The sequence below is a fragment of the Cupressus sempervirens genome, chromosome 5, assembly GCF_028749045.1.
Source record: "Cupressus sempervirens isolate cs-2001-9-10 chromosome 5, ASM2874904v1, whole genome shotgun sequence".
In the NCBI taxonomy this organism is placed as follows: Eukaryota; Viridiplantae; Streptophyta; class Pinopsida; order Cupressales; family Cupressaceae; genus Cupressus; species Cupressus sempervirens.
The window spans coordinates 714,011,846-714,030,180 of NC_143122.1; the positions used below are offsets into that span (position 1 = coordinate 714,011,846).

Genomic DNA, 18,335 nt, shown 5'->3' on the forward strand with positions numbered 1-18,335 from the left:
CCATAAAAATCCACTAGGCCAGAAAACTCGTCCTTCTTTTGCAACTCAGTGAGTACTTTGCTACTAGTACATCTATCGTTTTAGTATATTCAATTGATTGCCCGGCAAGTTATTTTTCTATCGCAGTTTGTTTTCATATGAAAAATCAAGACAAAATGAACACAAGAATTTAAAGTACTACAAAATACTTAATTGGGGACATTTCATGTTGATGTGTGATAGCTTCAATTGGATAAACCTATGAGATATAGTTATATATGTGTTTATTATTATATGAGATAAATTAATATAATAATAATATTTATAATTATGGTTATATTTATTATAATATTAAGGGATTACTCTTATTTATTTGAGGAGAGCTGCCTTTGGAAAACACATACCAAATACAATGGCAGCATTAATACATTTTGTAGCAGATACTCAGGAACTTAACATGGTATTAGAGCAAGGTCTGCAAATGCAAGTTCATACACTTAAGCTTATTACTGCAAGGTGAGTCTAGTTAGATGATAAGAAGGGTGGCTCTTGAAATGCACAATGTCTTCAACCGCACATCGATACTTGTTCCACAGATCTTGGGATCGAAGAATGTCTATAACCAAACTCGACCAATAATCCAATCTGATATCACTGCGACCAATCATCGTAAGTGGTTGATTTGAGGAAAGTACAAGCCCAGACATGAGGTCAAAGGCTTGGATTTGTGATTGAACCAGTGTGTCAAACGTGAAGTGGCTCTTCTGACTATATATCTCAAAAGTTGTTGACATACAATATTTCCTCCTCACGGCAAGTCCAAATGGTTTATCACTAAAGTTTAATGCATGTCCTTTGTTTTGTAATATCAAGCTTCGTTATCTTGCTTCATTTTCTCATGGATCACGGTGGCACTTTTCATATTCGAATTCTTCTATCCTTAATCGCTGCATATAAATGTTTCATTTTATAAATCATGCCTTTGTACATTTGATACCCGATACTATATCGTTCCATGATTAATAAACTCTTCATTTGTGCATTGCCTCTGAGAATGACTTGAAAGATTTTGGCATTGTATGGTGGACTCTAGACAACATCGTTAAAGGCTTCCTTAGATTTACTTGCTCATTGTTGTTGGGCTTTTACAATCGGGCTCAAGGGTGGATAATATGCATGACTGTCGATGATGCTCAAGGGTGGATAATAGACAGTACGTGGCTTCCTGCAAATTTATCGGGTGAACTTACATCACAACGGATGAACGAGTAAAAATGTTTTTAAAGAGAAAAGAGGATATGTGATTCAACCCTTGAAAAAGTACAAGCCATAGAACAAGCAAAAGAAGGAATGAAAAGGGAAATACGTCTGTGCTCTCAACCCCACATTACCCCTTGTCACGCTTTCCTAAATTGGGCTGGATTGATAAATTTATCCATGTCTGCCACGTCTTAGACACCACACAGAATCTGATAATTGAACCAACTATCGATGTCATCATCATTCTATATATGGGAATGTCGACCTCGCACCTTAGAAGAAGAAAGTTTTGTACATAGCTATTAACTCATCCACTTGGATACTTCCTAAAGGGCACCGAAAGATCTGTCTCAGCACGTTATTGTTGACAGGGATTAAACTTGTTCTCTGCATGATTCAAGCGGAAGTGAAAATAGTGTCAACAATGGAAAATCAGGCTATTAAAGAAGGGAAGAATCATCACAGGAAGTCAAAGCAAAACAAAGGAAGTAGAAGCCGATGAACAGCATTGACAATCACAATATAAAGGTGGCATTAAAAGTGATTGGGATAAGAAGTGACCATTGACCACAGGTAACAAGAACATGTTAATACCGATCGGTTTAGGTGCCATATAACTACGCCTAAATAGGTAGGAAAGGTAAGACATTTTTTAAGTTGATATTATGCAATTACTAAATCTATAATAATATAAGAATTTGTTATTAAGATACCTTGTATTAAATTATGAATGATACTTAGAGAGTTAAGTTATTTAGTATAAGGAGATCTTTATATTTCCCTACAAAATGATTTATGAGAAACATTATTTTAAGTTATCTTTTATTAATATGCTTAAGATATTAATACAATTTTTATGGGAGAGTGGGCTCCACAATAAAGTAAGAATGAATACATTGTGAGTTTCCAATATTCTTATTATAAAACATCCAATAAGAATGTCATCTTGAAAAGAGTAATTATGTTATTCTAAAGGAATAATATTACACTATTATTATTATAACTAATATCTGATTATTCATAAAATTATTATTATTCTTGAGTATTATAGTAATCTCTCTCTTATTTCTTTAACATTGCTACAAGAGTTATTTGCCTTGATCTTTTCCTCTAAGGATGTTCTTTCAGGAAAAAGGAGTTTGACACAATGGAGTGGATAGAGGATATGTTTAAGGATGATATTGGATTTGGAAGGAGCCTGACATTTCAGTAGAGGCAAACTTGAAAAAGGAGTAGATAGAGGAAATGATTTAGTCAATCCTTGGTGATCTTTGATCATATTGATTCAGAGGGAGTACACCATGATGAGATGGATTCTCCAGAGATCAATAAATTGTTGCAGTCAAGAGGATTGTGATTCATACATCATGACCATGTGAATTTAATGGGCCTACCCCCTGTTTACATCATGAGGAAGTGACAACTTCCACATGATCCTCACTTGTATTTGGAGAAGTTGTTGTAAGGTGACGATCTTATAATAACTTGCATTACGAGATCAAACATTTGAGTATATGATGAATGTGTTGCATCTCAACATTCTGGGAGGCCATTACTCAAAGAGTACTTGGTGAATGTCATTGATCTTCTGGGAGGCCAATACTCTTGATATCAGATGTGAGATCAAACCTTATATTGAGTACTTGGTGAATATCATTGATATTCTGGAAGGTCAATATTCTTGATATTAGAGGTGATATCAAACATTTTTTGAGTAATTGGTGAATATCGATTGTCGATATTCTGGGAGGCCAATACTCTTGATATCAAATATGATATCAAACCTTATTGAGTATTTGGTGAATATCGTTGATATTTTGGGAGGCCAATACTCATGATATCATATGTGATATCAAACTTTTTGAGTACTTGGTGGATATCGAATGTCGATATTCTGGTAGACCAAGACTTGTGATGTCAAAATATTGAATATCTTCTGATCAAAGTGTAATCTCCCCGTTTTAGAGGTAGTTTGATTTAATTAATCTAATTAATTAAGTTGTCCAAAATAATGATTATTTTATGAGGATGACTAATTAATTATTTTAATTAAATAAATAAATAAATGGTATTAAGTTTATTTATAAAGTTATCAAATAAATAAATATTAAAAGGGTAACTTTATATTTAATTAATTTAATAAAGTAACTTGAATTATAAAATATTTTATAAAGTCACTTAATAAATAAAATAAAATAATGTTCTAAAAGTTTCTGGAGAAAGTGGAGAAAAAAGAATAAATAGGCATCTTGGGCTTCATTCTCACTAGGCAGATTTGTTGTTGTTGATGTTGATGTTTGATGGTTGTGGAGCCTAGGGTTTCTGCAGTTGTCTTTGGCCATTGGGAACGAAAACTCTCAATTGGTGAGCAATTTTGAGGGTGTGAAATATCACTTGAATTATTGCAGTTGGGAGAAAGTTACTTCAGACTTTCTATTTGAGCTTCATTGTAAAAACTTTGTGTCCATTGGCCAAGTTTTTGTATGACTCGATTTGATGAATTGTTGGAGATATTTTGGTGATCAACGTCTTCATCTTTTGGCCATATTAGGGTTTGATTTGCAGCATTCTTCATTTCCAAATTTCTGATATATTTGTTTCAGTTATCTTTAAGCCTGCATAAAGCCACGATTTTGTTTATTGAATCTGCAATATTCATCAATTATGATCTTGAGTTAGAGCACTAGAATTCCAAAGAGCTGGAGACTATCGTTGGAGCTTCATGAGATCTTTAGAGGCTGATTAATAATTAATTTTTTGAGGTCTGCGATACAGGGGCGATTTGGGCATGAGAGCACAAATAAATTCATAGAAATTCATTCACACATCTTTGGCACGTGGGTATTTGGGCGAATCCTTTCTTGAAGCTTGGCAATGAAGATTGATGATAGTAATTTAAGGTTGCAGCTGTGATATATTTATTTTGAAGGTCTGAAAGTTACAGCAGGTGCGGCTCAGCTTTGGGTTATTATTCATCACATACAAGGTGTTCATTTATTGATATATGCTGGCTACTTCATCTCCCAAACAAGGCGACTCAACCAGGTTCTTTATGTTGTGTTGTATTCTATTTTATGCATATATGAACATGTGTAAGAGGCTGCAATTTGTACTCATAAATTGTTAAGTTGCATAAGTATGATGCCAAGAGTCTTGGCCAATTTGTAATCAGCTTTGTATTGAATGAACATTGGCAATCAAGGAGTGACAAGTAGTTTCTTAAATTCATGTTGCAATTGTGTGATCAAATATCATCAGCTTATGCATGCCAACTGTTTGACATAATGTCAGTGGCTGTAGATGTTCTTATCAGCATATAGGTTGCATACCAACTGTTTGTTAAAATTACCAGTTGGCTGTAGGTGATCGTTTTTTTATGATTAGAACTCATATATGCATTCAATATTGTCAAAGCCAGTTGCACATTCATGTTGGAACATTGTTTAGTCAATTTAGAGTCTTCTTGCAAGCATTCTTATTGATGTTAAGTGAAGGAAAGGGCCATTAAAGCAAACTAAAATGTTATATCAGTCATATGACCCTTGTATGCAAAGTGTTTGATGAAATTCCTTGAGCTTTCAATCAGCATTTTGAGGTCAGATTTGAGCAGGGTGACTACACAAAGATATTCTTATATTGTGGTGATATATGATCATTTGTTTATCCTCCCTAGCTAAGAGGGAGTGTTGATGTGTGATAGCTTTAGTTGAATAAACCTATGAGATATAGTTATATATGTGTTTATTATTATATGAGATAAATTAATGTAATAATAATATATATAACTATGGTTATATATTAATTATGAATTTATTAATTATAAATTAATATAATAATAACAAATAACTATGGTTATATTTGTTATAATATTAATTATTAATTAACAAATAGACATGTCCCTGTCTATTCATCGATTACTCTTATTTATATGAAGAGAGCTGCCTTTGGAAAACACATACCAAATACAATGGCAGTGTTAATACATTTTGCAGCAGATCCTCGGGAACTTAACATTTCACATAACCCCTAGACAAGTTAGAGTGTATGAATCCAATGAAACTTAAAAGAAGTCCTGGGAGATAAAAATGGTATGGGACTGGACCTCGATAAATAACTGTTATGCCCTATTCTGATCATAATTTTTCTTGTAGTCGTAATTTGGTACATTATTTGTGCCATTCAATTCTACTTTGTAATGTTTTCTATCTTTATTTTCTCAGCTTATGACATTGCTTGTGGTGCTAAACTTCCTTTAATAATTAAAATAGTCCACCTTCTGAAATCTTATTGCCATAGCCTAGTGTTTCCATCACATTTGTATATCATTAAAGATCTAACCTCTTTCCAGAAAAACTAGTTTAATGTAAGGATTGGGGTCACAGTAAAACTGTAGCTCTCAAATGGCATAGGAGTCAGTAAAATTCAAAAGTGTCCAATTTAAGTGATTTCAAAGCCATTTGAAAGGACAGTTTGCACAGATAAGAGTCAAGTATTTGCGGTTGACATAGAATTTGCAAGATTGTAAACTGGTATCAATTACTTTGTGCTGATGCAAACTTTTTGAAGATTAACATAAGTTGATGGGCCTGAAGTTTGAAATATCAACGAATGCCTCTCATGAATGTTTGGTATTTGTCTTTTCCAATTTAAGTTCCTGAATTAAAAGAAAGCATAAGTTATGATTTGAAATCAATGAATCATGCTTACTTAATGTTAGTCTGTTAATGCATATGGTGACTGATGTTAATGCTGAATGTGGTCTGCAATTTCTATCTTTAAATTTAGCCTCATTAATGTGTTAAAGTGATAATTTACATTTTAATGTGCTAAATACACTAACATTAACTGGATTTAGTCAATATTGTTGGTTTAAGAGCAATATGAAGCATTCATTTCTCTTGCAATCCTCCTTGTACAACCATTTTTAATACAAGGTAGTCTCCCAAGAAAATAGGGTTAAATTGGCAAAAGCTAAGTTGAAAGGGTCCACCCTCTCATGGTGGAACTTTGTACAAGGGGAGAGGGTTAAGGAAGGAAGAAGTATGATAAACTCATGGTAGCAAATGAAGGCCAGGATTAAGAGTCGATTCTTCCCGATTGACTATGGAGTCTAAATGCACAAAAGATTACAAAATCTCAGACAGATAGATCTAGATGTGAGTAGTTATGCAAAGCAGTTCTATAAATTGAGTCTCAGATCAAAGAGACAAGAGGATGAATCAGAAAAGGAAGCAAAGATACTTGAATGGACTCAGCATGAGTATTCAAGATGAAGCGAGTATGTTAGCACCAAACATAGTAATATGTTCTTTCAATTGGCTCTGAGGGCAGAAGACAAGTTGAAAAGGAAAGGGGAGCAGAGTAGTAGAGGCAAAGGTGGAAGAAACTTTAAGGGCAGAGGTAGCTTTGGAGGTAGAAGCCTAGGCTATAGGTCTAATGAAGAGTTTAGCCAACGAGAGCAAGTTGGGGACTCAAGAGGCAGAAGAGGGTATAGAGGAAGGAGGCTTAATGGAAGAGGAAGGTCTGGTGGATGAGGAATATGATCCAATTTCTCTAGTATGTGGCGCTACAACTGTAATCAGGTAGGGTACCTGACCTATCGGTGTCTAGAGAAGGTCTCAACTTCTCATGGTAGTGAAAGAAGACCTGACCTATATGTGTCTAAAGAAGGCTTCAACTTCTCTTGGTTGTGAAAGGAAAACCATATTGATTTAAGAAGATGCAAGAAGTGTGACCTCACCTGAAGTTTAGATGGTTTTAGAAGTGGGAGAGAGCCTCATGATTAGGAGGACTTTGCTCAAGGAACCAGTTAGAACTGATCGACCACAATGGAGAGCCATGTTCAGGATCTACTGCAGATCGAAGGTAAAATATGTAAAGTTATTATTAGTTCTGATTCTACTAATATTATTGTGTCTTTGGAAGCAGTGAACCAATTGAAATTAGAAAGGATACCTCGTACTTGTTCATATAGGGTAACTTGGTTGATTATGGGGCAACATGTAATAATCAATGAAGAAGCATGGGTAGAGTTCTGTAAGGGGGGATATAAGGACAAGATTTTGTGTGACATCCTTCCAATGGATGCTTGCCATCTTGTACTTGGTAGGCCTTGGAAGTTTGATAGGAGTGATCACGTTGGGGAGAAAAAATCAATACTCCTTTCAAAAGGATGGGGTGATCTATAAGATGTAGTCATTGGTAGAGGAAGATAGTTCAAAACAGATTAGGTGTAGCATGATGATGGTGCAAGAAAAAGAATTCATGGATACACTAAAGAAAGAGGATGGAGTGGGGTTTGCTTTAGTCCTAAAGCCCAAGGATAAAGAGGAGGGTGTAGAAATAGAGGTTGCTAAGGAAGTACAAGAACTGTTGGAGAAGTACAAGGGTGTAGTTGCAGAAGACATTATATACCATAGACCATAACCACATGACAAGAACTGTTGGAAAAGTACAAAGGTGTAGTTATGGTTATGGTTTAGTTATAGAGGCTCTTAGTTATGGTCAATGATATATCAGAGTGCATACGAGTGATGTTGTTCATGGAGGGATTGGTTGAGCCACTCCAAGGATGGGTTCAATTATTGGACCCACCTTCCTTACAAGAGTCTATGAGGAAAGCGAGGGATCTAGAGGCATCTTCTTGAGGCAAGTTTACTTCAAAATCTTCTTTTCCTTTGCCTGTTAATGAGGAGTCCCCACCAATTGTTGAGGACAAGGTCAAGTGAGCGGGGAAGTTTGATGGTACTTCTAGAGAAGACTTGAGGAGGAGACAACTTTTCTATGTGTGCAAGGGGCCTTTCACTAAAGGTCATATTTGTGCATTGAGGCCCAAGGAAGCAACAAACTATAGCATGCGGGTTTATATTGATGAGGTTGAGGTGGAGTCATTGCAATGGCTTGAGGATGAGGATAGGGATGGTCATAGTGGTAGTAGAGTGTATACAATGATGAGTATTTACAACCTCCTATTCAACCCACATGTTCAAGACTTGCATCGGGTATAAAGTTGGTCTATGCCTAAGTTGGAATGTTGGCAAGATGGTTGGGTGGATACAGTGAAGGAGAGTGCGTTGAGATCTCCTATGGGGGTGTCTTCTAGTGATGTCCTGACTTCTACATCATCAACGCAAGCACTGGGTGCTGTGTTGTAGGTTATGTTGTTGGTTTTGATGATGTTATTGGCATATAGTTGGTTTAGTGATGACAGTGATATCATGTGTTTCGTATGGGATCCTGGTGGAGGTTTCGTTGTGTTGCCGGATTGCTTGAGGACAAACAATCTTGGCGAGGGAGGATTGTAATGTTCCCATTTTTGGCAAGTCTTTGCAGTTGATTTAGTTAGTTCATCATAGCGACCCTCGTGAGATGACAGTGAGATTTCAGGGTCTCAGTTGTGGACTTACTATTTTCAATAAGTCTAATTTGGACAATTGCCATATTTGGTAGTGCAGTTGGTGGCGTTGGCACTTGGTCATCACTTGCATTGGATGAGGCTATTTATTGCATAGTTTCATACTTATTAATCAATTTTCAAGGTTACATTATTATAATGACACTTTATTATATTTAATGTTATAAAATAGCTTCTTAAGTAAAAGGTGTGATGAAGCAGCTAAGTGCCATTTGGGGTTATAATATGAGCCCATTGTGAAGGAAAAATCATGTAATTGTCTATTTTGCTTTGTTATCTTTGTGAAGGTTTTTGAGGTTGATTCCCTTGCTGAGGTATAAGGGTTTGAAATTGAGAAGTGCATTGAAAATTTGTTCCAATTGAATTGTTAAGATTCCCTTCTGTTTTTACTGTATCAGGGAATATTAAATTTGCTTGTTAAAGTTGTTATTGGAGGTCTGAGTTTGAACGCCATTAATATCTGTTGGGGTGTTGAGTTTGACTGTGGAGTTTGGTGTCAAAGTCGTGCTATCTGGACATCTGTTGTCCATGAATGTTGAGGAATAAACTTTGCTGTTGAACGTGGATTTGGGTCTGTAAGTTAGTATTTATACATCTGCATTGAGAATGCCTAACCTGCTGATAGCCGGTGTTAAGAATTTTCTGCTGCTGGACGTTGGTAATCTGTACCTGGTGCTTGCAATTACAGTTCTTGGCGTTTCTCCTAGTTTATTATCTGCATTCAGGGGCAGGGTATGTGATTGGAAAGAGGCCTTCTACCAACTTGAGGGCCTGCAGTGGGATTCAGAGGGGCTGCAATCATGTTAAAGGGCTTGCCATCACGTTTCAGAGACCTGCATGGAGGCTGGAAGGACCTGCATTTAGTGTATGAAGGCCACATTGATTGATATGGGCAAATGCACATCATTCTGGAAGCTTGTGTTCAAATCTGTGTTAGTCTGCGATTTGTGTTAGGAGCTTGCATATAATGTTTGCAGCCAGCGTTGGAGACTGTTGTGCATACAAACAGGCCTGTTGTTTCCTTGTGAGGTGGCATTCATGACTGGGTCTATACCAGGTGCTCTTGAATTACAAATTCTGATGTAATAAATGTCTGGGCCCTAGATTTTATAATTCAGTTTATTTGTTAAGCATTCCAGTGTGTAGTTCAATTGTAATAACGATCATATTCCTCTGTTATTTCTGAAACTATGGCTGAATATCAATGGCAAAGGGAATTCTGAATTTCGCTTTAGCTATATTAGTGCATGTCATTTCTTACATATATCTATCTCTCAAAACTTGAAGAATCAACTGTACACAAACATGAGGAAAATACAGATTGCCAAAACAAAAAATTAAGATCAGTTTTTTTAGCCATAGCAGAGTATGACTGCTAAGTATTTGACGAAATGCTAAATTGTTGATTAGTAAAGGAAATTGATATTTGTTTTAGCTATAACCGGCTGAGGGTTACTACAAGAAATGCCCCAGTGGACAGTAGCTTTAAAAGTGGGGAAGTAGTAGTTGACAGCAACTTGTATGAAAGAGTTTCACAGCCACCCCTGATCACTCAGTCTCTTCAAGAGGAATAAATAGTCAAATTCAGCCCAAACCTTTACCCAAGCAGCCTTCTAATCTATGGTGAAATTCTAGACACTCAAAAGACTTTCTATTTCAACAATGCATTTAATTGTCAAATATTCTAAAACATGTAAATATAAATATTATATCGACATCCATGACTATCCTGTGATCTAGAATTTAAGAGAGGGGTCTTATGAACATTTTCATAATTTGAGTGCATAGGTATTAAGCACTATGTTCAAGCATTTATTTTTCTCAGTTTCTGTACCAGTAAAAAAGGGCCCCATCATCAACAACGATGAAGTTGATAAAGAACAGTCAACATAATTCATATACAAGAGCATAGAAATTGATCAAATATGGTTCTTCAAAGTAGAAACAATTGGTGCAGACTGCTCTACTTCTAGGTTTGAAGGTTTGACAACAAAATAATTACTGTATATTAGAATAACATTGATGCTTTTAGCGTGATACATTTCTTCCATCCAACATCAACGAAATAGATGATTTTATATTTGAATATTTGTAGTAATTATTTAATCTTTATGGATTTGACGTAATATTACTGTCTTTTATTCATTCCTCAAATTGCGTGGTTACTTATTACAGCTTTTTTTCTCTGCTAGCTTCGAAGGATTCTTATTCAACTGGGACCATTCTATATTAAGGTGAGATAACAGAAAAATGCACTATTTTAAATAAGGTTAAAGATTAGTCATTCAATTGAAAAAGGTACTCAATATGAGTATTCATTACTATGAACTGTTGATATTTTGTTCAATTCTTTATTTCGATTCATGTGAACAATATAGCTCAGATATGCAGAACACCTTTTTCTTCTATTAATTTAAGGAGTACATAGTTATACAAAGTTAATTTGTAGCTAAGAGTTTTTAAAAAAACTTTTAGTGTCCATCAAAGACTAATGAATATTCAGCTATATTGAGAAATCTCATGTCCCGTATGCATGCCTTTTTTAAGGGCCTAAACACAGTCATGGTCATTGCTAAGTTGAACATAATTGCAGGTAAATATTTTTGAAACTTTGATATCATAAATGTTTCTTCTTTCGTGCTATACATTTTTTGTTGTCTTTATCAACTAAAATATGTTGTACTAATTACTGAATGAACATTGTAAAGTAAATTCTTCTAGAAAGTTTTAATTTTGCCTGGACGTATTCTATAGATGGAATTTTAATGAACTGAGAACTAAACTGAAAAAAAGATTTAAATTAAAGTCTATGACCTGATAATAAACCAAATGGTTCATAATAATAGTCTGTTTTAATATGAAATCATAAAGCCTTAGCTTTGGGGACGACATAGATCGCGCTCAAAAAACTTTGCCAGAAACAAATAGAGATATATATTAGTAAGACAGAGCAGCACAGGCTAGTGCACTAGATATCTGAAGGGAAGATACAGCAATCTATTGTTTCAAGAACTTGTCCTGTTTCTTTAATCCCTTGGTCCATTTTGGTTTTGCATATTTGTAAATTTCTGTGACTGCCCTCATCTTGTTTTATTTTTTCTCTGTCAAAGCAAGGGAGGCATTCAGATACAAAATAACATTGCAACCAACAATCTGTGCAAGATGGTAGGTTAGGCAATTTATGCCTCTGTTCATTTCACCATGCTTGTGAGTAATTTATCCCCATATGGGATTCTTGCCACATTGAACAAATTATTATAGTACTAAAATAGTAAAATTCTAATGTTGTGCTTACCTTGTTATGCTTCACTCTTCTCCAATATGCAACTGTGAGCAAAGGCTGTAAATTGGCGTATTCTTTGTACCAGCTGAGGGATCCAAAACCTTTTTATATGTCTGCCTTTTATTCCCACCCCTTCTAACCGTCATCACTAATGCAATGGCTATGGCTGTCCCTGCTCGATCTTTTTGCTCTGTCAGCATGAGGGCCACATTTATCTCTTGAAACTTTGAGTCAATGTTTGGGCAGAAGATGATGTTGTAATATGCAATGTGTGCAGAGTGACATTCAAAGCAATTGATACCTTCACTAAGTTTATACCCAATATATTTGCAGATTACTGATTGCATGGCTAATGATCAGTGTTGCTAAGCTACGGTTCCAAGAGGAATCCTTGTCGCTGACACTTTGGCTTCCACTTTCACTTCTTGATGCCACTGGATATAATTTGCAAACCATGGCATTTAAAAAAAGTTTAATAGTAGCAGGCCCCAGCATTAAAATAAATAAGTTGTAGAACATGATTTGGATAAAAAAAAACATTGATATATGCAATCACTAGCTATAAGTGACTAACTCCAATGCATGTAAATATATATACATGTAAAAGTAAACATCTCAAAAGACCTGAAAAATAACCAAAAATAATGAAAATACAGAAACAAATCTCTAAAATCTCACTTTCACAATTGCTCAAAATCTAAGTTGTTGGTTCTGATACTGATTTGGGGTTGTGTGCAAGAATTTGGTTTGTGCTCAGCTTTTTTTTGTTTTGGGGGTTTGGACTTGTTCATACAAAAAACATGTAAAATCATGTGTGTGTGTGTGCAGCTTAGAAGCATGAAAAAAGATTAGGGTAAACAACAAAATCACTATAAACTTGAATGTCATCTAAATATTAAAATATTAATATTAAGATTCCATCATTCAAACTTCAAGTTCAATGTTAAAATAATAATTTCATGTTTAACAATTAGTTTTAATTTTTAATCTTCAAAAGGAATTTCTAAATCATCAACATCATCCTCATCATTTACATTCTACCATGCAGGAACATCAGACATACCTCAAGTAGTGCCACTTGTACTAAAAGTGTATTAGCTTTCAGACTTGTCAAATGCAATATACTAGGAAGTGGAAGCATCCAACTCAGTATGCTCTGGATCTATATCTGGCAACTTCATCGCTCCTTGTAATCATGTTTGCGTAAAAGGAGCTGCAACTAGTCCCCTCTTTTTGAGTTTATTGCACTTAACAAAGCTAGTTGATGAAAGAATATGGGATCAAATACTTCTTAGATGCAGATCACCAAGCAACATATGAAGACTAAGCAAATAGTTCAGTTTATGGAACTAAAAAGGAAACTTTAAAAGATTTTTTTTTTTTTTATTAAACTTGTGATAAATTTTTGATTGTGAGGGGTTGCGTGTGTTGGAAGAATTGGCCATAGAAGTACCACCAACTATGAGCATCTTTTAAGAATCTACCATGAAGAGCCTTTATATTGGACTCTATCCTCCAATTTATTTTAGGGAAGACTTTGCAGAATGCTGCCTTCTACCCTTCAGCCACTTCAAAATTTCTATAAGGGGAAAGTCTTCCTAGTATAGAAAGAATCTTACTAGTATAGTATTTTGGAGATAATGCATATGAAGCAAAATAATGGTATTGTCATTTTGTTCCATCTTTGTTCAGCAATTGCTTGCACTAGTTTGAAGAAAAGCTCTCTAGGGTCTTGCTCTTTCACATTTATCATGCACTTAATCTTCTCAACATTGAGTCAATGCCATCATATCTCCCTCTAATGTAAAGCCTGTCCATGTCAATATAGCAAATCATGCCTGTAATGGGCTTGATGAAATTAAGAAGATGCTCCACAAGATACTAGCATGAGTAATCTAATATCATTTCCTTAATTTTTTGTTGTCTTTCCAGTGCTCTTTGCCTCCATATGTAATCACTGTGTTAGAAAGGGCCTCTTTGACTTTCGCACATTGTCTAACAAATTAAAAAATTATTTAAAATTTAAAAACAAATTTTAAAGAAGAATTAGAATACACAATCAAATTATAAAAACGTAAAATTTTGTACTACTTCACTTATCTTCAATAGCTCTAATTTTAAAATAATCTAAAGAGTCTTTGTTACATGTTGTGATTGGTGATGAACATCTGGATATACTCAACTTTTGCAAACATCTCTTTATTGCCAATATTGTTTAGCAATAAGATTGATTGAGTGGACCACACAGGTTGTCCAAGAAGATATGTTGATATCGTTCTTTGTATTATTCATTATATCTTGAACAGAATTACGGGCTTCCACTCCCTCAATGGGTGCAGTGAGAAAATTGGCAATAAATTGTCCATGTTTCAACAGCTCTACAATTTGTGTTATTAATCATGACTTGAACAAAATTATGGGCTTCCTCTCATCATTGGTTGCTGCAAGAATATCAATAATAAATTGCATGGATCTCTTTAGTATCAATATTTTGTAGCATAGGATTGATTGAGTGGACTGCACAAATTGTCCAAAAAGATATGTTGATATCATTCCTTAGCCAGTAGCCTAACAACTCTAAAATTCTTTAAGTTATTCATTATGACTTGAACAAAATAACTTGTGTCTACTGCCTTAAATGGCTGTGGTGATAAAATCAGCAATAAATTGTCCATCTTTTACTTGCCCCTCAGATTCTACAACTTTAAAATCATTCCTACTTCAAGAGATATTCAAATATTAGTATCTTAGGTTCTTGTTATATTTAGCTTGTTACTCTAGAACTTTAGTTAATGGCCATTTAGGCTTTATTTTTAGTTAACTTAATCTGGTCTACTTTTAGATGTCGTCTTTGTATAAACAACTTTTCTTTTTAGTTAACACTTTTATAGAGTCTGTAAACCCTATATATTATGTGTATTGTTAATACAATGTATTTAAAAAAAAAATAGTTTAATGGTATTAGAGTGGGAGCTGGTCTGGGTATGACTCGCTTGTGGGAGTGTTTTAATAATTTTTTCCTCAAAAATTATCTCGTGGGATTTCACTCTTTTTCCTTCGATAAATTTTTGTAAGGTTTTACAATTTTTCTTTAAAAATGAAATTATGCATTCTCCTAGGTTGCATGGGTATGCATACCCACATCCCTGGGATTTGTACCCACTCGCCCTAAGTATTGGGTACTCAATGGAGAGCATCATAGCTAGGGACCTTGATTAAGATTTTTGATTTTTGTTCGGTGTTTTGTTTGCGTATCAACTTGTTGGTTATCAAGCTTTATTCAATATGTAATCAATTTGAAACTTTGATATTGATGGAGACCAAATTTTTGCAAAATTTAAGACCTCCATTTGTGAAGTAATGCTGGAATCTTGATGAAGACATGTCACCATAGTTACACCGCCTTGGGGACGAAGGAACAGAGGCCCCAATGTCGTCAGGAAACGGTGTATCGGGATGTTCCTGACGGTGTATCACGATGTTCTCGACGGGGTATCAGGATGTTCCCGACGGAGTATCAAGAGGTTCCCGATGGTGTATTAGGGGGTTCCCGACGAGGTATCGGGAGGTTTTCGTTAGTATATCGGTATGTATGCCGTTAGGCCGACATGTATCGGGATGTATCTAGAAGGTTCTATTATTATAGTTGATATGTTGTATGTGGCCGACGGATACCTTCGAGAAGGTTCCTCGGATAGTATTTATATCCCCCTTCGGGATCATTGTAATGATGATATATCAGAACCTAATGTAATATCTTGGGTATGCAAATATAATCGAAGGAGTTCTGCTATTCTTATTTGTTATTCTATTCTATTATCTGTATGCATTGTTTCTTTACCCAGTACGGTAAACATTTGGCGTTGTTGCCCAATGGACTTGGAAAGGCAGGAGAATGAAGAGTAATGCCGAATCAGCTGAACAAGAATAAGAACAAGCTAAAGGACAAGGACGAAATACGCACAACACATAGAGATCTGATTTTGGTGCAGCAAGCCGAACGCACAAAGAGGTTTCAGAAGATTGCTGTAGACGGACGCAGAAGCGCGGAAGCATTGTTGGAGGAGATGCGACAGCGGGTGGAATTGGTGGAAGAGGCAAGGGAGGAGTTTTTGAATTGGTGTTCGTCGAGAGAAGACAATCCAGATGGAAGAAAATCGACTCGCATGGCTTGGAGTGCCGAAGGAGCAATAGCGTGGAGTGAACTCTTCGTCCAAGATCCACTTCCAGAAGGAACAGATTCACTTAACGGAGACCCTTCTTCACCAAACACAGCTGTTGGGATACCGAGTGTAAGCATCGGAATACCAAGTGTGAGCGTCGGGATGGCGGGACCAAAGGAGAAGTTACTTAAATTTGATGGTGATGGAGCAACTGATCCCATCCGACATTGTAAAACCTGTGAAACGATTTGGAGAGCCAATGGCATAACGGATACAAATGAATGGATGAGGCAATTTTCGGAACCCTACGGGGTGTTGCAATTGATTGGTTTACTGATACCGATCCACAAAAGTTAAACAGTTGGGATAACATTAAAAAGGAGTTGATCGCCGAATTTCAACTCTTGTGCGACGATAATGAAATTGTAGCAGAGATATTCAATACTAAGCAGGGGAAGAATGAAATGGTCCGAGTCTTCGCAAGGAAATTGAAGGACTTGATCAATACGATGGAGAATAAGCCAGCTGATGGGTTACAGAAAAGATGGTTCATTGAAGGCCTTCACCCAAAGCTGTGAAAGAAGATGAAGATTGTGCCACCATCGACATACATTGAAGCATATAACCGGGCAATGAACCTGGAAAGCGAGCAGAAGACCAAGAAGAAGAAGAAGAATAGTTCATCCGATTCAGATGACGACGCCTCTTCAGGAGAAGATAGCAGTGATGATGACGGTAGCAGCAAGAAGGTTCGTGCCCTTCAGAAAGATATGATTCAGATGATGAAGGAATTCAAGAGCATGAACAAAGAGACTAAGGGTAATGAACTGTGGTGCACGGAGTGCAAGAAGGAAGGCCATACGAAGGGATCCTGCCCGAAAGAGCAATATTGTGAGATCTGCTAGATTATGGGACACTCGGTAAAGGAATGCCCTTTTAATCTGAAAACAAGAACACCGCAGCAAGTGTTCTTGACACAGGAAGCGTCCGCGTCCGGAGGGAGCGGGAACAATAGTACGAAGGGTGCCACGTTGGGAGGATATAGAAATAATTGGTGCGGTCAAAACAACAACAACAGTGGCAACAACAATAATGGCGGGAGGAGTCAAATCTAGTATGATGCGAATGGCCGACCGATAGTCCAATGCCGTGCATGCAATCTATGGGGTCACTTCGCTCGAGAGTGCACAACGAAGAACACACCAAAGTTGCTATGCCGATGGTGTGGAGCTGGCGATCATGACGATGCTAAATGCCCGAAGTCTGGAGTAAACTTGATTACTGTCGGGACGGACGAGGAAGAAGTTCTGGCAATCATTAGGAAACAGGTGAAGCTCTACCCTTATCCGACGGAGGAAAAGAAGAGACTTGAGGACGCACGGGCAGAGATCCAGAGAGTGACGCAGGCAGAAATGGCACACCTGAAGGACACGCCTGGTACCTTCGTACGGAACTGCGCAGAATAGAACATCGTACGTTAAATATTACAAGCCGAGGTACCCGTCAGGATAAATGATTTGTTGCTCACTATGCCTCAACTCCGTATGACACTCACAAATATAGTCTCGATTGCTAAGGAACCAGTAGAGCAAGAAAAGGAGAAACAGGGGGGCGCAAGTGTAGAAGACCCAATGCTATTAGCTCTTTCATCTGGACTCTATCCGGCGATTGTCGAAATGGGCATTCTCGGAACTGTATTAATAGACACGATCGTGGACGGAGGGTCTGGGTCAATGTCCTGCCAGAGGATACTTGGAAAAAGTTGGGTCAGCCGACATTGTGGCCACCTACCTTCCAGTTGTTAACAGCCGATCAACATGGAATCAAGCCATTGGGAATACTCATAGCGCAACCAGTAACGATTGGAACACAACCCTTCCTGTTGGACTTCGTCGTCATTCCCCTGAGGCGGAAGGGATACGATGCTATTTTGGGTCGGGGTGGCTGATACAAGCCAAGGCAAAGCACGATTGGAAGAAAAATACTTTATCATTTGAAAGCAAAGGCCGGAAGTATGTCATTGATCTGCACACTCAAATGGTCGGGGAAGAAGCTCTATCGTCAGATTTTGAAGGAGAAGAGGATAAAAAGAGGCAGAGTATGGAACCAGATCAGGAGGGAGTTCTAAGACTAGAAGGAGATGACGATTTGGATTTAGTTGATGGTCTTTACCATTGGCAGATAGAGGACTATGAACTGTTTCACAGTTACAACGTACTGACGATAGAGGAAGGAC

General features: G+C 36.7%; 1 protein-coding gene across 4 annotated transcripts in view; it reads left to right on the forward strand.

Annotated features, from left to right (window-relative positions):
- LOC149557985 (Protein kinase superfamily protein) overlaps positions 1-18,335 on the forward strand; it is a 235,137-nt gene that overhangs the window by 45,924 nt on the left and 170,878 nt on the right. For all 4 annotated transcript variants that reach the window (XM_089832437.1, XM_089832438.1, XM_089832436.1 and 1 more), the window contains exon 5: positions 10,846-10,887. In XM_089832437.1, the coding sequence (XP_089688563.1) occupies positions 10,846-10,887 (42 nt within the window). The remainder of the gene's footprint in view (positions 1-10,845; positions 10,888-18,335) is intronic.